Source organism: Lissotriton helveticus, chromosome 6 (assembly GCF_964261635.1).
Source record: "Lissotriton helveticus chromosome 6, aLisHel1.1, whole genome shotgun sequence".
Taxonomy (NCBI): Eukaryota; Metazoa; Chordata; class Amphibia; order Caudata; family Salamandridae; genus Lissotriton; species Lissotriton helveticus.
The window spans coordinates 603,624,951-603,648,631 of NC_136067.1; the positions used below are offsets into that span (position 1 = coordinate 603,624,951).

The following is a 23,681-nucleotide window of genomic DNA, read 5'->3' on the forward strand; positions in this document are numbered from 1 at the left end:
CTGACCCTGAACCCTAAAAAAAACCCTTTACCCAAAAACTGAAAACTAACCCTGAACCCTAAAAATACCCCTTTACCCAAAAACTGAAAACTGACCCTGAACCCTAAAAATACCCCTTTACCCAAAAACTGAAAACTGACCCTGAACCCTAAAAATACCCCTTTACCCAAAAACTGAAACCTGACCCGGAACCCTAAAAATACCCTTTACCCAAAAACTGAAAACTGACCCTGAACCCTAAATATACCCCTTTACCCAAAAACCCAAAACTGACCCTGAACCCTAAAAATAAAAACGAATTTTTTTACTATCTATATTATATACTTACATATTTTCACTTTCTATATTATTTACAGTCGATATTACTTCACTTACCTTAAAAACGATATTTTGGCTGTCTATATTCTGTCCTGTCGATATTTTGTCCAAACGATATTTTAAACTCGATATTCTGTCCAAACGATATTTTGGAGTCGATATTATGTCTGTGCACCCTCTTGCCAACTTAAACACTTTGCATGCCTTGATAGTTTCTGCATGCTTTTTGATATGTACATGAATATCTGCTCGTCCTTTTGTTATTAAGTCAGTTTGACCTGTAGCAACCAGTAATCCGTTTATTCGATCGATCTCTTCCAAAATGGTGTTCTGGTCTATTTCTGCATATTTTATTAGTATATGAACCATATTCATAGAGGCCTGTAAGTTGTTCTCAGCCTATTCTTGTAGCATAGCCGGATTAGGGTTCTCGAACATTGGCGCTATAAGAACACGTAAACCCCTAGGCACACGGTTTGCATCTCGGTACTTCTCTAGGGATTTCTTCTCCCACCATTTTGTGAGTTCATTCTTTAAAAGTTTTTCCAGCGTCCTAAGCAAGGACCTTACATCAGGATTAATCGTGCTACTTGCCGTAGTTCTCTGATTAATGGTAATATTTTTTATATATATATATATATATATATATATATATATATATATATATATATATATATATATATATATATATATATATATATATATATATATATACATACATATATATATATACATAAATGTACATACATACATACATACACACAGAGAGATGGATAGATAGATAGGTAGTTGGATGGCTAGATAGATAGATAGATAGATAGATAGATAGATAGATATCGTTATTTCTTTCTAAAGTTATTATATTTTTTTATTATATACTTACCTATATAATTTTGATATTTAGTGCCACAATACTTTGTAAACAATATTTTCATAGCTCACCAGGGAAATATGTAACTTGCTATTTAATACCATTATATTTTTGCCACAATATTTGTGTATCACATGATTTTCGACAATGATATTAAGCCATATAAGACAAATTCACATTTTTCAAATGTATGTTTTAGGTGTTTAAGCTTTTATAGGTAGAAACTTGCTGCTCAAGCCTTGACATCATACAAGAGGAAATCAAAGAATTTAGTGACATGTTTACAAATAAAAGAAATTCAGACTTTGACAAATTGAACCTTAGGCATAAATTCTCCATCCATTTAGATATAATTCGGAGCACTGGTCTGATTTTGGAAATTCAATCCATGGAGTCTAACTTAAGGCAAATTTGACTTGCATTGGTCTACAGGTGATAAAATACACCCAGACACTCAAACATCAGCAAGTGGTACAACAGAAATGAATGAGCGTAGGTAGCACAATATAGCTGAGGTAGTCCATGTGGCATAGGAGCTGGAAGTGGGAGAGCAAATTAACAATTTTTATTGTTTTGAAGTTACAACGTTCTGTTCTAAATAGGGTGACAGTTGGAGAATAACAGGCACTTAGTTCATCCGGATTCTTTACATCCAACAGAACAGAAATTGCTGTATCGAGACTTAATTTCACAGAGATTTTCCAATTCCTGAGATGTGGGCTGATGGAGCCCAGATTCCACCTAGATTTAGGCATTGCTCTGTTTGAATTTCAGACACAAACTGCTTTTTAAAAATCGCATGCAGATATTTGGTGTAAGTAAAAACATGAATAAAGCCTGACCAGGTGCTTTCAGTCTAATTAAATCATGTAAAACAATGCTCAAATATTTACTTCATGGTTGCTTGATTGTGTTTATTTTAGATTTAACCTCACTATAGAATGTACATTTAATTTAGAAAATGTGTTTTGAACTTTCTAAGTAGCATATATTTGTGCTGAAGTAACACGCATTTTACAGTGTAGAAAGGCTGAATTTGCTTTGGCAGGCTCAGCTTACTGTGGCCTTTGACCTTGAAGATAAGAAATTGAATGTGCTCTTTCCTCCCAGCTTTCATGAAAAGACCTTTATTATAATTTACGCCTCCTGTTTCTGTTTTTTTCATGAAAAGACCTTCACTTGTTGCATACTTTTATCTCCATGCAGTTGTTTAAAGAAAGCCTTATTGACTTCATTGCTAGAGAGAAAACTGCGAATCACACATTGTTTTCTGGATTATTATAATATGTATTCTCTCTTTCCGCATGATTAATACTTTTTGTGGGAGAAAATGTAATTGTTTTCAAGATGTGAAGTCATTTAGCACAAGACTCAAATGTGTTACAAGAACTCCCCTGATTGACGACATGTCCCGTCAGCCCATGGGGTGTCGATGTGTTCTGAAGCTCCTATTGGACAAGCCGCAAAGACCAAGTCACGTGTATATTTGATAGAAATATTGGTTGCTAGCTGAGAGGTGTAGGCTTTGCTCATTATTTTTTTTAGCAGAACGCGAGGCAGAACACACAGTTTTTTTCAGATCTGCAGAGAGAGAAGAGAAAGGTGAGGCCATGTGCAGCTCCTGAGAGGCAGAGCAAGGACAGAGAGAACCATCTGAAGAGGAAAAGGACAGGTTTAGATGCAAAAACTCTAAGTGTTATGCTTTGACTAACTGGCTTTAAAAAGATTTATTTCTCGTTATGGGAGATTTGTGCCAATTATTGATTATCCTTGCAAAACTCACTCTAGAATTATTGTTTCCTGAACTCTTTAAGAGATCTCAACTGACTTTTATGCCTAATTTTTCATTAGAAATATGGATCTTTCTTATGGAGAGCTTTGTATGCAATCTATAATATGTTCTGTATTAATTCTACTTTCCCATTTTTCAATTCTGTAACCTGATTGATATTTGACTAATGAATAAAGAGTCAGAGAACCTTTACTTCTGACTAGAAAATAAAACCCTTTTAAACTACTCACAGCTCTCATTATTGCCTTAACTATTATCTGCATTTGATTTTTCATGTTTATGCAAAGTCTCCTGATGGTGATCACACGGTCGCAAATGTCCATCTCCTTTAAGCGGTAAAAAAGAGGTAATGATGTTTTGCATTGAGAAATTACTGTGAAATTACCGCTACATCAGGGCAAACTGGCTACCTAGTATTAGCTTTGTATGTAATCAAAAAAATCATTGGCATGAGAAGGCCTCTGTCAATTCCATTTATCACATAGAGTTAAGCATGCACTTCCACATAATGGTACTGGCTGGAGTACAGTTTACCTTATTGATGAGTAGAGGAGCTGTTCCACAACAATCCTGCTTACCCATGACATGACTCAGACAAGCTTATCAGTTGGGCCTGCAATTGCAACTCTCTTTCTCCTACATAAATAACAAATACCCAGATGTGTACATTTCCGTAAGTACTCATTCGAATACAGCCTTTCTAAGCAGTCATTATTTCTTTAGCATCAGCTTATGGATGCAAGGTATGCATGCGTATACAGGTTAGTGTACATTGGCCAACCCCCAATCGTAGTACGTTTGTTTGACAATTTGTTCTTAAAGGGGCAGTGATTTTAATTTTAGATACACCAGTCCAGAAAAAGAGTGCCTTGGAAAATGCCTGCTGGGTTTTAGGATGTAGAGTAAGGTGTCATATAGGTATCTGGAGTGCTGTTTAAGCGCAAGTGTTTTGCATGAGGTTTTCATGTTATTTAACTGCATTATGTTCTCACTAGGTTGTCATTAAACCGAATGACAGATCACAGAACATGTTCATACAAAATGAGGGTGCCAATTGACAGAAGAGAGAGGCAAAACACAATTAATTAACTAACAAAGTGAGCAAAGTGAAAAGCAGTAAGAAGCCTCAGTGAAGGGAAGGAGAACTGACAGGTCAGAAAAAATGTGATGCTCTGATGTTCAAGATATTGTCAATAAAAAGAAATAAATGTTACATGTTTTCAGAATACAAATTTGTTAATTACTTCCCAATTAATTCTACCGAAAGACATTGGTAGTAAAACTGGATTCGCAGATCTTCTGTGTAGCATGATTAGGCCAAATGATAGACAGAAATGGCCAGACTGGGTACCAAACTGCTCTGAGATTGAACACATAAATATATACATGGATTTTCTTACTATGAATAGAACTGCAAACAGCGTCATATGAGAAGAACACTACACAAAGATCTAGAAGATTGACGTTAGGGCCTGATTTAAAGTTCGATGATCATGAAAAATCAACAGACTTGAGGAAGCACTAGACCTAGAGAAGTCACCGGTGGAATTTTGTACACCATAAGGATAGCAAGGAGGAAAATTCCAGTGGTGAAATGTATTCTGGATTAAGTACTTCCTCATGAAGTCAGAGTGGATTCCATCATTACGGAGAGTAAACCAAGCCGGAATATAGAATATAGAATAATGTATTCAATAGGGCTAAGATTTGACAAAATTTGGAATGAACACAACAACTTGTAAAAATAAAACATACTTACTCGAACATACACTTGTATTTGTCCATGAAAAGGCTTTAGATCAGAATAGAGTGCGACAACTCTAATCTTAACTGCCTCCCTGGGCTTGTATGAGGATTTGCCCAGCTCAATAAAAAAATGTGTTCTTTTTGGTTGAAGGTTAATTCTAAATGCATTGGTGAAAAGCTGTTCATTTTGTGCTGATCCATTCACCACCAAGTCAAATACAGCCTTTTCTGCATTCTGGGTAATCTGAGAAAGAAAACCAAATCAAATGTTAACATAAAAAATATATACGGGCTAGACAGTGAAATACCAATATATAAAACCTAAAATAACAAACCTTCAATGTTAACTAGTCCTATACAATATATTTGACTGCGAAAAGATGTGTTATCCTGAAAACAGCGAGGTGTTGATGAGTATTCTACATCCGTTGAAGAATTTGTATCCTCTCTCCTTTCAAAAGTCCAGAAACTACAGACCTAAAATGCTAGGCATGGCCAGATAGTCACTTTATCTAGATCAATTGCTTATTCGCTTTCAATCACTCTAATTTTAAAGGAATGGCGAAGTTTATGGATAGGGGTGCACAAAATGTGCACACTTTGCCTGTTTGTTTTTGTATAATTATGTGTAATTCCGGGAAAATTATGTGATTTAGCAGTATATTTTAGCACAAAATGTGTCCTCGCATCCATTTATTACACAAAAATGCATTTCGCACAAAAGAAACTGCAAAAAGCACACGTTTTTGTGAACAGAAACCGCTTACTTTCTACTTGTTCGCATTGTTCTTGTGTAATTATTTTGCCATGAACAGCAGTGTAATTACACCAGATGGCATAATGGTGTTGCACATAACATGTGTAATGCAACATTACTCAAATGATGCCATTGTAATTTAAATTTTGCTTAGGCTTATTTATGAATTCAAAGAAAATGCTCATGACTCTATGAGGAGTAGCAAAACAAAATGAAAGATCTTATAGAAGAATATACATAACCTCCATGATCATCCTAAAAAGCAATATGGTTTGCAGTGAGGCTTGACTAATGACCTAATTAGGCTCGCGGAACCAGTGGTGGGGGTCCCTGGACTGCCAGATTGGCGGTTCACCTGCTGTATTATGAATACAGCTGGGGAACCATCACAGGACTGCCGCAACAGACGGGGATCATGGATCCAGCTGCGGTGGCAAGGTGTTCAAAGGCCCTAATATGCTGGTGGTGCTGCTGCGGCACGGCCAACCATATTAGGAGCCCTACAGGACCCCCTGTTGCCTCGGGGTCAAGGGATGCCCGCATGGGGGAACATGTTGCGCCCCACTGCATGCTGTCACCCCCTTTCCTGCAAGGCATCGACTTTAAATTTCATGCCATGCAGGAAAGGGCTTTGGCGTTCCCATTGCTGTGCCTTTTAAATAGGCACCGACATGGAAACGCCAAAACACCACCCGCCAGACCATGAGATTACTCGTAATCTGATGGGTGGTCGGTGGTCAAGTTTGGCGGGCCTGGAGCGGGGCGCTGGCATTGCGGCCAGGACCACCAAACTCGTAATCAGGCCCTTAAAATGTCTGCCTGTCTCTAGCTCTCTCCTGTGTATATGCATCTCCCTATAAGTGCATCTCTCTGCCTTTGTGTCTGTCTGTCTGCACACCTCTCCCACCTGTATGTCTCTCTCCATCTGTATGTGTGTCCATCTCTGAATGTGTCTGCATGTGTGTCTCTGTCCATTTGTGTTTGTCTGTCCATCTGTGTGTGCTTTTGTCTGCCCCTCTCCCGCAATCTGCCCGCGCTCTCCTTCCCTCCCTTCCTGCCTCACTCACACTGCCATCTCTCTCCCTCCATCTGTTCGCTCTCTCCCTCCTCCTAATCCCTCCCTCTATAACCTCCATCTCCCTGTTTCCTCTGTTCCTCCCTCTTTCTGTCTGTGAGTGCCATGCTCCTTCATTTGAGGTTGGGAATCCTACCAGCAAAGCCCCATCTTCCTACATGGAAACGCACAACCTCCACCAACTGCTGCAGACTGTGTGGAAATTTAAACGAAGACATAATACATCTACTATGCATCTGCAACGGCTTGAGAGCGTAAAGGAGACAGTTTCTCAAACAGCTCCTGATTGTAAGTCAGGTTCGATCCTGTAGGGAAGCGGTAAAGGCCTGTTTTGAGGGCAGCAATATCCGTCTTTCCTGCAGTCTTGTTCGGTTTATGAGGGAAGTGAACGCTAAACTAAGCCGGGAAGACCCCCAAGTCATCGTTCTTTATCCTACGTTAGCGTACTTGTGAGTCAAGGTCAACAACTGTCTCCACTAGTGCTTTGATTAAGTCCTATGAATACCTCCCTGGTTGCCAAGCTCCCAGCAGTCAGTACGGCCTGGCTTTGAGCTCATTGACTCGTTCTCTCCACAAATATAATTTCTTGGTGTGGATCCGCCAACGAGAACAAGCCCTATGCTGATTTATCTTTGTTAACAAGAAGAACTATTTTACTTATAAATGTTTACTCCTTTGTAATTTTATTGAACTACAACATATTTGTAATCTTTTAACATCTTTTAAAGGAGAAGTTGTATCTTGTGAACTAATGTTTTACTTGTTTGCGAAGGTTTTAATTAATCATGCAATAAAGTCATTACCTTACCTTACCTTACCTTACCATGGTCCTGATGAACAGTGTAACTGCAACAAATGATGGGTGGAATGCTGAATGGTTCAAACATTCTCCCCCAGTCAAGAGATCTGGGTTAATTCCATCGTTCTTTTGCCCACTACGCCACCCCAGTTTAGACCCAGCCATATGCAAATCAGTCTGGACCCTGTGCCTCTTGGAAATAGTCCAGACCGAATGGCCAAGCCAGGTCCTCCCTGGACCAGAAACAAGCATCCTGGGACTAGTTTCCAGGGATGTCGTCCTTAATCAGCCAGGCTAGCTTGAATTCAGTGGCACAGTGAGCAAGGGACCCACGTCTGGGCATACCCATTCCACTTAGGGAGAAAAGTGTAACTGCAACAAATGATGGACGGAATGCTGAATGATTCAAACATTCTCCTTGAGTCAAGATATCTAGGTTAAATCCATTGTTCTTTTGCCCACTACGCCACTCTCGTTTGGACCCAACCATATGCAAATCAGTCTTGACCCTGTGCCTCATGGGAACAGTCCAGACCGAACTGCCCAGCCAGGTCCTCCATGGACCGGAAACAAGCATCCTGGGACTGGTTTCAGTGTATGTCACCCTTAACAGGCAGGCTAGCTTGAATCCAGTGGCACAGTGAGCAAGGGACCCGCCTCTGGGCATACCCATCCCACTTAGGGCAAAAAGTGTAACTGCAACAAATAATGGACGGAATGCTGAATGATTCAAACATTATGCCCCAGTCAAGAGATCTAGGTTAAATCCATTGTTCTTTTGCCTACTATGCCACCCCAGTTTGGCCCCAGCCATTTGCAAATCAATCTTAACCCTGTGCCTCATGGGAACAGTCCAGACCAAACTGCCAAGCCAGGTCCTCCCTGGACCGTAAACAAGCATCCTTGGACCTGGTTTTTAGGGTATGTCACCCTTCAAAAGCCAGGCTAGCTTGAATCCAGTGGCACAGTGAGCAAGGGACCCACGTCTGGGCATACCCATCCCACTTAGGGCAAAAAGTGTAACTGCAACAAATGATGGACAGAATGCTGAATGATTCAAAGATTCTCTCCTAGTCAAGAGATCTGGGTTAAATCCATTGTTCTTTTGCTCACTAGGCCACCCCAGTTTGGACACATCCATATGCAAATCAGTCTTGACCCTGTGCCTCATGGGAACCGTCCAGACCAAACTGCCAAATCAGGTCCTCCCTGGACCGAAAACAAGCATCCTGGGACCGGATTCAGGGTATTTCACGCTTCATCGGCCAGGCTAGCTTGAATCCTGTGGCAGAGAGAACAAGAAACCCATGTCTGGGCATACCCATCCCACTTAGGGAATCCTGGCAGTTTGGGCTTCACTGTTCCCTTTTGGGCGCTGATTTGCATACATCTGGGTTAAGACTGGAATGGCATGGTGAGCAAAAATGTGATGATTTAGGCCCAGATCTCAGTACTGGGGTGAATGTATAACATTATTTTGCATTCTGTCCATCAGTTGTTCTTTTTGCATTTGTCACCCCGAGTGAGAGGGGTATGCCCAGACTTGGTCACGTGCTCTCCATGCCACTGGAGTCAAGATATCCTGGCTGATGAGGGCTGGAAATCGGAAACTGGTCCTTGGAAGCTTGTTTCCAGTCCAGGGAGGACCTGACCTGGCAGTTTGGGATGGACTGTTTCCATTGGGTGCAGGGTCAAGACTGATTAGCATATGACTGGGTACAAACTGGAATGGCATGGTGAGAAAAAAACAAATGGATTTAGGCCCAGATCTCTGTACTCTGGTGAATGTATGACATTTTTCTGTATTCTGTCCATCAATTGTTCTTGTTGCATTTGTCACACCGAGTGGGTCGGGTATGCCCAGACGTGGGTCCGGTGCTCTCCATGCCACTGGAGTCAAGCTATCCAGGCTGATGAGGGCTGAAAGCCCAAAACTGGTACTAGGATGCTCGTTTACAGTCCAGGGAGGACCTGTCCTAGCATTACGGGCTGGACTGTTCCCATTGGGCGCAGGGTCAAGACTGATTTGCATATGACTGGGTCCAGACTAGAATGGCATGGTGAGCAAAACAACAATGAATGTAGGCCCAGATCTCTGTAGTGGGGTGAATGTATGACATTGTTCTGCATTCTGTCCATCAATTGTCCTTTTTGCATTTGTCACCCCGAGTGGGACAGGTATGCCCAGACGTGGGTCTCGTGCTCTCCATGCCACTGGTGTCAAGCTATCCTGGCTGATGAGGGCTGAAAGCCCTAAACCAGTCTTCGGATGCTTGTTTCCAGTCCAGGGAGGACATGGGCTGGCTGTTCAGGCTTGACTGTTCCCATTGGGCACAGGGTCAAGACTGATTTGCATATGGCTGGGTCCAAACTGGAATGGCATGGGCAGCAAAAAACTATAGATTTAGGTCCAGATCTCTGTACTCGGGTGAATGTATGACATTGTTCTACATTCTGTCCATCAATTGTTCTTTTTGCATTGGACCTGGTGAACAGCATGGAGATTCCTTTATAGATTTTGGATTTGGTATAAGCCCTTTCCCAGGGCAAGTGTTTGTGTTTTTTTACTGATAATTCACATACTAGATTTTGTTACAGGTTCCTTAAAAACTATGATCTAGTGTAATTAGGTTCTTAACTTCTTATCTGTATATTTCCTTTGGGTGCTTGTTGCACTTACCACATGTTTTCTAAGGTAAGTCTTAATGCATGGCCAAGCAAACTATCAATGGTGAACCAGGGATTCTTCACACAAACTAATTTACCTTTGTAAATCAGATAGTTTGGACCTTTTGGAAAGTTAGTCAGAGCTCTCATTAAAAATCTTTCTCCGTGGTCCAACAGGTACCCCCTTTACCAATTATATACAAGGAGAGCTGAATAACTTGGTTGGATTTTGAGCCATGACATTGACTTGCCTCCTATCTTTGTCAATGTAAGAAAGCACTGTATCTACTACACTCTAAATAATTTTATCGATTTTGCCAAATTGCCTTCATCCACAAAGATCCTCATCTTGATATTTGTAGCACAGAAATTCTTTTCTAGTGTACTCTTTGTGACCTAACAGATTCGGCAGAGAAGGGGAAGAAGGCTTCCATTGTTGGGTGTAAGATGCCAAAAACTCAAAGAAAGATGGGGGTTTAGCATGAATATTTGTCTCATTCTTCACAATGATTAGAGGTATTGGTATGTTGGACTGTGGTATTAACATGCAGTTTTATGGTACAGAAATCGGAACTTCTTCAGGACTTATATTTATGATAGTCTGTGGGTTCCTCAAATTCCGTGGCATAATCAGTTAGCCCACTGTTTAACCTGGTACATCACACATGACTGTAGTAAATTCCTATTTCTTTCTTGTGTTCCGACAAATATTGAGGTTTTTTTCTGGTTTGGAATATGGACAGGCTGAAGAGATATTGCATACATATCCATTGAGTGATAAACACCACCAGATGAAATAGGGTATAATTTGACAGATGACATCTGCATGACCCTGGACAAGGAGACAGTGGCCCTCATCCGCCTGTATCCCTCTGCAACATTTGACACAGTCTCCTACCGCATACTCATCCACTGCCTACATGACATTGGAATCCAAGGACACACACTTTAATTAATCTGTTTCTTCCTGACATGAAGGACCCAGACAGTCATTCTGCCAACGCACACCTAGAGCACCCCTGACCTCATCTGCAAATTTTTGCTGAGTCCAACCCTCTTCAACGCATGCATGATCCATCTAGCCAGTATAATCCTGTTTCCTAATATCAACATGCTCTTCTATGCCGACGACACGCAACTCATTCTCTCCCTCATGGAAAATACCCCTAGTACCCAGATCAAGTTCAATGCCTGCATGACTGGAATCAGCCACTAGATGAAGACCAACTGTATAAGCTGATCACTGACAAGACCAAAATTGTCGTCTTCAGGAACAGCACCTCACCGTGGGACTCTACCTGGTGGCCAAGAGAGCTAGAACTGGCATTCATCACCACCACCCATGCCAAGACCCTTGAGTTCATCATCAACAGCAAACATGACATGATGGCCCAAGTCAATGTCGGCACCACCCTGTCCTTCCTTACCCTTCAACTTAACACATAAGAGGGGAGAGGGCCAAACAGTTACACTCTACCACCGAGCCCCCAAAGGTTCTCAGAGGGGGTGGAGAGCAGAAGACAAAACTTATAACAAAGCAGACAAACTCATCTATTTGAAAAAACTGCCCTCACTCACATACCGAAGTATGTGACATGCTTCATCATAGGGCCTGCTTACAATACGCCCTGGTGTAGCCACACACAGAGCGGAGCATAAGGGAGGGGAAAAAATAATAGATTCCACACAACCCAACGTACGACCATGAAACTCAACATATAACCTCTGTGTATGCACTTACTTACCCTTACCCTTAAGATGCCGAGGCAGATTATCAAAGGATTCCCAATCAGCACCCAGAAAACTGCCCTGCATGCCCTGGTCATAAGCAAGTTGGACTACAGGAACACATATGCTGGAAACAAGAGAAAACTCACCAGGAGGCTACAGACCATTCAGAATTCCGCTGACAGAATAACTCTTAACCTCCCATGTCACACTCACATCACACCACACTTGAAGTAGCTCCACTGGCTCCCCATTCACAAATGAGCACTATTCAAATTCCGAACCCACACTTTCAAAGCACTACACAACATTGGACCAGCATGCCTCAACAATCGCATCTGCTTTCACAAACCTTCCAGACCCCTCTGTACATTCGAGCTCCTACTTGCACAAATCCCATGCATAAAGAAAACTAAATTCAGCAGTCAAGCCTTTTCCTACATTGCTCCTAAAGCATGGAACAACCTGCCACAACACATAAGAGCCTCATTCTCACTTCTTGAATTCTGCAAGAAGCTGAAGACCTGGCTTTTCAAGTTTTTCTACTAGGCCCAAGGTGTGGCTAGACTCACACCTGCTCAGTGCCAAGATACCCTCCTGGGTGATAGTATGCTCCACAAATCTGAATAACATACCAAAACATAACAGAACATTATATGGAACTGCATCATATTAGAATTTGGGAGGTTTGTTCATTGATAGGAAGTAATCACCTCTCTCATTTCCCCTCTTTTAAACTAAAGGCTAATACTCTCACATTTATGATGCTGTAATTATCTAACGACCTTTCTGAGCTTCTTTTAAACCTCCCTTAGGAGTAATTTAGGCAAAATGTATGTCTTGTTTCACATACAGTTGTAAAGCCTTCATGGGATGAATTTCATAGTGATATGCTTAAAAGATGGTGTGATTTCATCTGTCCAACTATTCTTCCCAGGTGCTCATTCATCTGGAATTTCATTTATTATTGCAATCATTGGGTCAAGATGCTTGCGTTTTCACTTTTACTTTTGTTATTGACTAGCCAAATTGTCTCCCTCAAAGCAATGCTTTGGCAAGAGATCCAGAATTTAAGCACAAACAAAAACAGTGTATGGGATGCAAATCTCTCTAGAGGGTTATGTGCTCTTAATATGAAAAGCATCTTAGAGGAGGTAACCTCTAAATTCATTTAAACAAAAGTCAAGATAGATCTATAAGCAAAATTTGCTTTTCAGAAAACTGACTACATAGAAAAGAAAAGGTGCATATAAGTAATCCAAGTAGTACATCCCACATGCTCATCTAGGCTATACTTTGCTTCCAATAGGAAAGTGTGCACTCCGATTATGATTTTTTAATACATTGAAGCTTGAGCAATCATGGGAACTCAAACCCTATTCCAAAAGATGCAGGCTGTGTTGGTTAGGTGCGACAAGGACCGACTCACATTTTTTGTTGTTGACCATCCCTCTAAGAGGAGCGAAAGGAGTTTGTAAATCCCTCTTCTTACGATATGGTTCTAGACTTGCCAAGAGGTCTTTCAGAATTCTTCTAATGTACTTGATAAGCTGTTGGTGAATAGGCCTGTAAAGTTTATGGGGATGATACAAAGCAAAATAGCAGTGGCAGTATGTGAATCTTGATTGACACAGTTTTAACTTTTTGTAAAAACTGTGGGTTCAGCATCCCTTTAAATTTGAATTATGTTTTACATCAGAGATTTTAAAAGTGTGATAAATAATTACATACATCTGTATTGTATTCACAGATCTAGGCTGATTGTTTTATTGTATCGGTAATTGTTTTTATCAAACAAACAAATAAAGTTATTTGTAATCATGTTATTCTTTCCAGGACCTGTCACTACCAACCACAGGAAAGACACATGTCAAAGAACTGGCACAGTAACTAAATAGGCCAGTGAGGAGGCACCTATGTTGAGGACCAGTATTGAATCTGGTGCCGAGGCCTAAGGCGATGAAAAGAAAATCTCACTTGAAACGATTTTTATAAATTGGGTTTCTGGTTGGTAGAGGTAAGCACCCTGTCCAAGCAGGAACAACAATCCTAGTCAGGGTAAGTCACAATCACACCCTAAGTTAACCTTTGCTCCCCCCCCCCCCCTTGTGAGTTTGGCACAGAGCAGTCAGGCTTAATTTAAGAGGCAATGTGTAAAGTATTTGTGCAGCACTTCAAATATTAACACTGTGAAAACGCCACACAAAAAGATACCACACCTGGCTAGAAAATTAGAGCTTCATTTAATAAATAAAACAAGACCAAAAAGAAAAAAAATCCAATTGATAGAACTGGAGTTATGATTTTTTTAAAGATTAAACTGTAACTTAACCCTTGAAATCAAAAAGTGCCAACTGGGGTTATCTGGTTGCTCTGGACAGGGGAAAGGTCAAAACCTCCGGCCAACCACGATGGAGCACAGGCCAGATATAGGGACCAGGCTTGGTCCGCTGAAATGTACCTTAATGCATTGATGTCAAAGATGAGATGTGGGGTGCAGGCAAAATGATGCATCGACGACGGTCTACACAGCAAAGGTGATGCATCAGTTATGAGCCATGCAATGGAGACGATGCATTCGCAGTGGGGTTGATGCATTGGTGTAGATCCTTGTAAAGGCAGCGATGTGTCCACAGTGGTGGAGTGCTGATTTGGAGCTCTGCGTCAATGGCGATGTATGGATTCTGATGGAGCAGCACTGTTAGGCCCACTTCCAAGGGTCCAGGACTGGACCACTTGGCAGGCAAGGCTCACAGATAGCAGAGTCCTACTGTAGATGCAGGTGAGTTGGAAGTATTTTATGGCCCCCAGACTACAGATCATGAGGCCATCCAACTAGCCCTTGGAGTCCCTCTGGGTTCCGGGTTAGAGAGATGCAGGTCCAGTCCTTCCCACACCCAGGCAAGAGGGCAGAAAGTAGCAGGTCAGAACAGCAAAGCAGGAGTCCAGCAGTGTAGAATTCCATCAGAGTAGAAGTCCTTGTAGCAGCACAACAGTGCTTCATCCTGGCATAGTATCCATATAGTATCCATAGGTCCATTAATTTTTTTTCATATACATGACTGTTTAACCAAACTTCAGTATGTTCTAACGTGGTAGACAACGCATTAACATTGATATAACGTTCCCTCTGTAGAACACGGTTGCATAAAGATCTTCATGTGTGCCTTTAACGGACATCTCCATTAAGGTACCGTCGCTTTTTTTGCTTAACCCTACGATATATTTTTTCACTAAATTCACAATATCATTACAGTCCGTGATACTTCGTTTGGTGACTACTAAACAGATTCAGAGTGATATTTACCTCCTTCTACGTCACAGGAATATTAGAGAGTATAGATTCCTACATCACATCTTGGTTACAACTATTAAAGAGGATCCAGAACACAAACCTATAAACATAGGTTCTTTAATTTGAATATGTAGTAACATTGGATAGATGTATATGAGAGTTAAAGATGGTTTTAAATGTTTGCATTTGGATCACTAGTGATCAAATGAATAAGCACTGTACAACTCGGTGATTGACTCATAATTGCAGTGGCTTAGCCAAAAAAAGATGGTTTTTGTGAATTACAATGTATGTAAATAATAGAAATGACACAATGTTTTTGTTACTTTTCACAGTGGCCCCTGAGGAAGGGACATCGGTCCTGAAATGCATCGGGCCAATTAAAACAGCAATCCCCGTTCACTATGTATTGATTGTGCATGAACAGTAATTTACATGTTAATCATTGTGTATTAGCAACAAATAAGAAGGTTGTTATGCAAAGAAATAATAACAATACAAAAGCATAAAGCTTAAAAGAATCAATTAAAGTATCAAATAAATGATACAGAAACGAAATAGAAAGAGATAATTGTCAAGCAAATTAAGCATTGTAGCATCTTTTGAACAAACGTGAATAGTGGAAAATCAACACAAAGCTGTGCGCTTGGTTAGGTGATGATATTTTATCATCCACCGTCAATAACGTAAGAAAATGCCAACTTTCTAAAAGTGGCATTTTCAGAATTAACAACTTAAAATCAGAATTCCTCATAAGGTTTATCTCTTCCAGATTGTGAATTACACTTATAAGATGTAATAAAGTAATCCCAATGTTTACCTATAGGAGAGGTAGGCCTTGCAGTAGTGAAAAACACATTTAAGTGTTTTTCACTACCAGGACATGCAAAACTTGAAAGCACATGTCCAGCGTTTTAAATACACTGCATCTTGACCTTGGGGATGTCCAAGGCCTACACTAGGGGTGACTTATGTGCAGTGCTTAATTTGAGTTGGTGGTTTCGGTTGCTCAGCACCAGCACTTAATTATCAACACTGGCGCATTTCCCATTCATTTATGGTAGGCACGAGGAGGCTAAGTGACTTGCCCAGAATCACAGGATGTTTGAACCGACACCGAGACTTGAACCTGGTTCCCCAGCTCCAAAGTTGGAAGCTCTGGCCATAACACCACATCGTCTCCCCACTTTCATGGTTAGTAGTTGGTTCGCTTTTAGGCCGCACTAACAGGAGAAATGGGCTGGTGCAATCTGCCTCCTGACGCAAGCCCCAGCAATTATTTTTTTACAAATTAACCACTGCTTATATGTAATAGAAAGGAAAGTTTTGGGACTGGCAATTGGATCATACTGCCAGGTCGACACAGCAGTTTAAACTGCTCACACAGGCTTTGCAATGGCTGACCTGATGCATATTCAAAGGCCACATGAGTGGGTGGCACAATCAGTGCTGCAGGCCCTCTGTTAGCATTTAATCTACAGGCCCTGAACACATGTAGTGCACTGTCCTAGGGAATTATAAGTAAATTAAATATGCCAATTGTGAATATGTCAATATTACCCTGTTTTAGGGAAAGAGCCAAAGCACTTTAGCACTGGTCAGCAGTGGTAAAGTGTGCAAAATCCTACGGCCATCAAAAATTGAAGTCAGCAAAAACAGGAGGACTGAAGGCAAAAAGTTTGAGGAAACCACACCAAGGAATTCAGGTCTAATAATATTGTTGTGGAAAGTGACTACGTTTTATACAGCCAGAAATGTCCAACAATCTGTGCCCTGGAGTAAAATTACCTGATCAAATGCTCCTGCAGATCATTGAAAAGCGGAGGACCTAGTGAATATTTAAAGGGGTGTTGTATGACGTTTTAGGATCCGAGCAAATTTTCCCAATTCATGCCCTTATATAGGTACAATTCATGTTGCCCTAATATAGGCATAGAAATCATACCCTTATTTAGACATAGCCCATGCAGTCCAAATACAGGCATGGCTACTTCCACCTGTACCAAAACGTCACAACGATTTCTTGGAACATCGGCTTAAGCAGTTAGGGACCCCCCCTTGCTTGAATATTGATTTGTCCAAGAACTCATGGAGTTTACAAAGAACTACTATTCCCTTGGGGTTCTTTACTGACGTTATTATGCCCGACTGTACGTCAAACTAGGCACCTTCAAGGCATAAATATACCTTCACTTGCTCTAGCAAGACATGGTGGTTTGGAGCAGCCCGACTATCTACTTGCCCGACGCAGCTCGCTACAGCAAGTGCTGAAGGAAGCTGACCCACTGATCGAGAAGCTGCCCTTTCTCTCGCTGAGAATCCAGCTCCAGTGTTTCCAAGCTCCCCTCGCGGGTTGTTGGGAAATAGAGTCCCGAGACAGAGATACCAGACCTCCTTCATTCTAAACTAAGGTATGGAGCTGATTAGACCCTAAGAGAAATCTTGGATAGATTCTTGGCAAAGAAAACCAAAACTATGCTACACAAATAATCACTCCCTCCCGCGTACTAGACTTAGGTTAGGTACATAGGGGTAGGCGTATTTTAGAAGCACCAGTTGAGTACTTTTAGCCATTGTTATTTATGTATTTAATTTTATATGGTCTAGAAACCATACAATGCTTTTACAGTATTATTTTATAATTCTATTCTCACTGTACGCATTATACTTTGCAGCCTGCATTACGATTGTAGCAGTTCACTTTACTTGCATGAGAAAGAAGACTGCTCAATAAATCCTTTTATTGAAAGCGCCCGTCTCTCTATTTTCTCTGCACCTCTATGCGGTTGTCAGAAACGAATCCCTTCTTGTGAATTCGAGAAAGTTTCTAGTGACCTCTGAGCTAGCTGGCACTCACTATTATGTTTAGTATATTCGATAGAGACCTAGTCGACATAAGTCCTACGTCAAATCTATAGGATATACTATTCCAATGCGCAGAGCCTATTGGGAATATAGGAACTACACAACATGACGTGCAACGTTTGGTAAGGCACTAATTTAATGCAAGATACTAAAGTAACTCAGTCATGCTTTTCACAGTGACTCCTTTTTCCCGTAAAATACTCCAAAAGACGTCTGGAGTGAGTAAAAGGATAAAATATCCTCTATAACTGAGTAGGACGAAAATCCTCTGTATTAGTTTTTGGTTTGTTCAACGTTGAAGGATACAGTGTTGCAAAATATTGTGCACCTTATCTTTGTTTCCTTAAAACTTGCTCTGCAAACTTTCAGCCAACAAAATGACTGAAAACGGGACCGGTGGAGCTGCAGCAGCTGCAACCCAACCGGGCTTAGACGTTACAGGTTTCCAACAAGACGACCCGGATGCTATATTCATCCAGAAAACTTAAGGAAAACCATCACTATAAAGCTTATAACAAATGGCCTATCACCAAGAGGTGGTAGGGTCATTTTTGTCATAGAGGCACGTGTATATCGGCAGACAGAGGTATTCTATCCAAGGATTTTATTCCCTGAAGCAAATCCAGTATCACATGTGTTTCACTTCTACAAAGTAGAGGAACATCCAACGGAATACACTCCTTTCGAGGATGTTGAAATTCCACTAACATACCAAGAGCATACGCTCTGGTTTAAAGGCGCCCTACAACATCAAAATCACATTACCAGGCTCGGTCCACTAGGTAGACCAGGAGCAACATGGCCGGTACTAGCAAGCTATACACCACATCCTGACATTGAAGAAATGACGGATGCGGAACTATTCGTTCAACTAAAACAACTAATCAAAATCCATAGACAATTGGTTCAATATGTCATGCGGACTCTAACAGTCCAACCTCCTATAAGGATTCCACAACAAACCCCGTACCAGGGGAACACAAATAAAATCACACCACAGACTATACAATCAGTCATTGGTAAATTGCCCGCAAAAAGGGAACAAATTCCATTCTGGATAGCTCAAAAAATTACTCAAATAGAGGCAGTATATCCCGATACCAACCCTTATGAGAAACACAGGATTTTAACAATCTGTTTACCAATAGGGATCGCACCGCACCTGGAGGACTATGACACTTGGGGTACAGTCTTTGCTGCAATCTACACAAAAACACATGGTGTTCCTTCTATGGCGGTAATACCAGATGTCCTGAAACAGATTCAAAATGAATACGGGGCAGAGCCTGCTTTAAATCTGGGTATGAAACTACTGAGAGATTTCAAACAGGTCTCAGCTATAATACTAGCTAATATTAAAGGTGAGGCAGCATCTGTGGCGATCCGCCAAAAATTAAGAGAATTTGATGTAACTGAGCAACCATATGAACTGGCCAGAATAATTGAAAAATCCTATGAAGAACTAGGTAGAGATGGTTTGGGTGGGAAACCAGTTAAACCCCAACTAACTGAAAGTCCAGAAAAGGTTTTTATTAAAAACACACTCACTGTTCCTAAAACGAAGTGGGACAATACTCAACAAACTTCTAAAGAGAAGCATTCTCAATCCCGAGGAAGGTCTCCTCAAAAGGAGCCCTCTGAAAAGAGATACAACCTGATAGATATCAAGATACTGATACACGTTCCTCTCGTACCTTTCAGACTTCCTGACAGAAATCGGAAAGAATAGGACGGTCAGAACACAAAGAAGAACGCGTGAAGTCCAAGGACGATCAACACGTTCCAAAAAATAAGAAAAGCCAATTCAGAAAAAAGAAGGTAGAAGGTCTAAAAACCAGACATGCAGAGGATCTTGAGGACACAGCTCAAGAACGGGAGTGGGCCCAGACAATGCTGGACAGCGCAGCAGAAGTCACCATAGCTCGCAAGATCTTGAAGGATCATCTGGAGACAGTGGACTTGAATGAGTACATCCAAGTTGAAAAAGCTGATACCAGTGTTAGTGTACCCCATAAGTTGTATGAAGTAACGCTCCGGATGGAGGGGATATAACTAGGAAAATAAGAGCACTCTTTTGGGAGAAGCTCTCTAAGGGTTATGATATTCTTCTAGCTCAAAAAGACTGGCCACCACAATTTGTCAGGGAGTGCTCATATGCCGAGGACATAATTAGGCCAGCCTTCTCCAATCACATTCCAATTCATTTAAAATACACCTATGCCAGAAAATGGGCTGTAGCCCAGGCTCCAACATTATATAAAAATCATGTAGGATGGGATGAGGATTCGCCGAACCATAAAATCCAGCTAAAATCTCAACCAACTGCACAGAGGCAGTATCCAGTTATGCAAGGAGCTAAAAAACAGGTCAGGGAGATATTAGATCAACTTGAATACCAAGGGGTGATTGAAACATGCACCTCGTCAGAACAAGCCTTTGTTTCCTGTCTCCAAACCATACAATACATATCGTCTAGTTTTGGATTACAGACATTTAAACTCTTGTTGCAAAACTTTTGCAGTACAAAATGAACACAGTGCAGCACTAATGAATAACATTGTGCGTAAAAAATATAAAACCACATTAGATATTTCTAACCATTTCTTCTGTCAAAACATTGCACCTGAAAGCAGGTTCTTGACCGCTTTCTCAATTATGGGGACAAAACGTCACTTCTGTCGTCTCCCCCAGGGATTCAAGAATAGTCTGGGGTTATTTTCAGCTAGAGTAACAGAGTTACTACAAATGTATGATGATGAGGCATTATCTGATGTCGATGACATCTATCTAACAGACGATGACTTGGACAGGCACTTGAACATAGTGAATACCATTATACTTGGATTCGCCTCTGATGGGTATAAATTCAACTTTAAGAAATCAAGAATTGCCCACCTCAACTTCCTTTTTCTAGGATACGAGTTATCAAGTGAAGGCAAAAACCTGGCAGACAACTTTTTAGAAAAGTGTGCGCTGCTCCAACCTCCAAAAACGCTGAAAAACTTATAGTCAATTCTAGGTTTCCTAAATTTCGGAACAACATACATTCTAAATTATGCAGAAAAGGTTAAACCTCTCTACAAATTAATCAAACCTGTTTTCAAAGCAGTTAATTGTACTAAAAAACACACCGAAATTTTGCGTTCAATGCAAATAGACATGATAGCAACAACACATTTACAGACACGCTTAAACTTACGCAATCTTGTCATCCGAATCATCCCAGGAAGATGCAGATTCACGTACTTAACCTTTAATGAAGGGGAGAAAGCACCAATTGCTTATAAATCACACTTGTACACACAAGCTGAAATGAAATTCACCTCTACAGAAAAAATTCTGACAGCGGTTCAAACTGCAGTAGCAAAAGAGAGAGCCCTCGCACAGGGTAAGTGCATAATGGTTGTTACTCCTGTACCTGCCTTAGAGGCAGTGACAAAAGCAAGCATTCTGAATGCAACGGCTTTACATCCAAGATGGATACAATGGTTAATTCTCTTGCTGCAACAGACGTTGAATACGTTTTTGACCCTTATTTAAAAACTCAAGAATTTCTACAATACGAACAAGAATGTCCTCTGCCCACTTAGATTCTGCCTCTAGAACAGTACAAATGTATAATTTATACAGACGGATAAGCACAGCCCGCAATTGGGGGTAAACAAGCTTATAGTGCTGCGTGCGTGATCGTTAAAGGTCACTGGCGCGATGCTAAATCCGACCTATGGTGACAAAAACACAATCTCTTGGAGCTTGTACAGCTCAGCGAGCTGAACTTCAAGCATTCAAGATGGCACTTGAAAATACTGATCGCAAATTCCCCACACTCATAGTGTGCGATTCCTATTACTGTGTTCAATCTTTCAACAAATACTTGCAGAACTGGATTCAAAATGGTTTCAAAGATGCAAAAGGTGGCACAATCAAGCATAAGTTGCTTTGGGAACAAGTAGTTCAATTACAGAAAGAACTACAAAAGACTCACGTGATCTATACACTGAGTCATCAACGTGATGGCGTTCACATTGCAGGGAATTCATTGGCTGATGAAGCCGCGAAGGCAGCTGTGCAAACGGCTTCCGTAGCTGTAATCACTAGTTCGAAAACGAAAATAGACAGCAAAATAATGGTAGCTGTCAATGCCACAAGCAAAGGCAGCGGTGCAGCGTTACCTCAAAAATATCCACTTGAATATTCATACATAATTGATGCCAACTCCGTTTCTTTTGCTCGAATCCCTGGAGTGGGGGATAGCGTGATTCCAAACAGGAAACGTAGAGTAGCTTCGATACACAAAGCACATTTGGGAGAGAGTATGATACATCAAGGGATCTCTAAATCTATACTTGAATGAAAGGAGACATACTGGTGGCCAGGGATGAATGCCCACGTTCATGAATTTGCAATTAATTGTCATGACTGCAACAGAAATCGCAGCAAAGACCGCCGCCAGATACCTGACTACAAAGTAGCCAGCCAAGCACAGACACCTTTGTTAGACAGCATTAAACTATCTACACGCAGACGTCACTATGGACAAATGCGGTCCCACAACAATTAGGACAAGATTCATTTGGATGTGTTCTCAGTGCTCGGCTGACGCCCGAACTGTTATAAAAATTTGCGAGTCTTTATCGGCACATACGCAGTCGGCACGCTACATTGTGACCAGGGTCCTGCGTTTAGCTCCAAAGCTTACAAGGAGGCCATGGCCAATCTGGGCGTTGCATTGCAGTATTCTAGTCCATTCCATCCTGAGGGAAATTCTGTAGTGGAGAGAAAAAAACGGGACATAAAGCAATCTATAACGGGACATAAAGCAATCTATAACAGCTAGGGTGTTAGGCTCGGGTGACGGGTGGGTCAAACATCTAATAAGTGTCCAACGTAGTCTAAATAATCTGCCAAGAAGTTCTCTGGTTGGAATCACTCCATATTAAATCCTTTTTGGTACTAGAATGATTGTCCAGGACCTTGATCGTCACACTTCAGTGATAGAACAAAAACCTTTTGATATCAAAGACCTTTTGGCTGTCTGGCAGGTTTTAAATAAAACAAGAAAAAGTCAAAGCAACACATTGCAGAAGCCAACGATCACTGAAGGGGAACCACCCGTCCCAGCAAGGCCTGTCTGGATTGCAAAGATTGGAGATCTAGTCAGAGAAAAGATCGTGGATAAGAAGGAATTTGGGCCTTCTTACAGACAACCAGTACCTGTACTAGCAATCCACAGATCAAGAAGAGTGTTAATGCCGCCCCTTGCTGGAAGAAAGGAGAACAAGTTTGTATCTATCGACCTGGTCAAACCACATCATGTGGCTAATCATAAGTGGTAGGCCAAGTGGACTCCAAAGATGTAGCAGACAACCAAATCTGGCTACTATCCAAGAGGTTCAAACTGAGAGACTCATCATCTTTAAAGAATCTGCAGTGCGAAAAGAAGGACTAAGCAATAACCCCATGGAACTTGTGTCTCTTGAGGCCCAAATAACAGTTCATCAAGAAACTCCTGTCTAAAATGATGTAGCATCTGACTATACTAATATGACAAGGGATCCAGTAGCTCCAGTGATTTCAAGTTATCCTGATGCAATACCTACAATTGACAGAACTGCATCTGGCTATTTCATTAACTCTGATATGTTTTCTGAGAATCCCAGTGAGCCCGAAACGACGCCAGCAAATACAACTTTTAAAGAACAAGCAACAGAACTTTTTCATCAACTTGAAAAAACGTATCTGGTTTTACCATGGGTTGAACTTTGGAT

At 41.1% G+C, this 23,681-nt stretch overlaps 1 protein-coding gene across 1 annotated transcript in view; it reads right to left on the reverse strand.

Moving 5' to 3' along the window:
* The window catches only part of LOC144762795 (CD109 antigen-like), a 628,126-nt gene that overhangs the window by 386,501 nt on the left and 217,944 nt on the right, over positions 1-23,681 (reverse strand). The window contains exon 4 of the mRNA XM_078648065.1: positions 4,741-4,971. Coding sequence (XP_078504191.1) covers positions 4,741-4,971 — 231 coding nt within the window. The remainder of the gene's footprint in view (positions 1-4,740; positions 4,972-23,681) is intronic.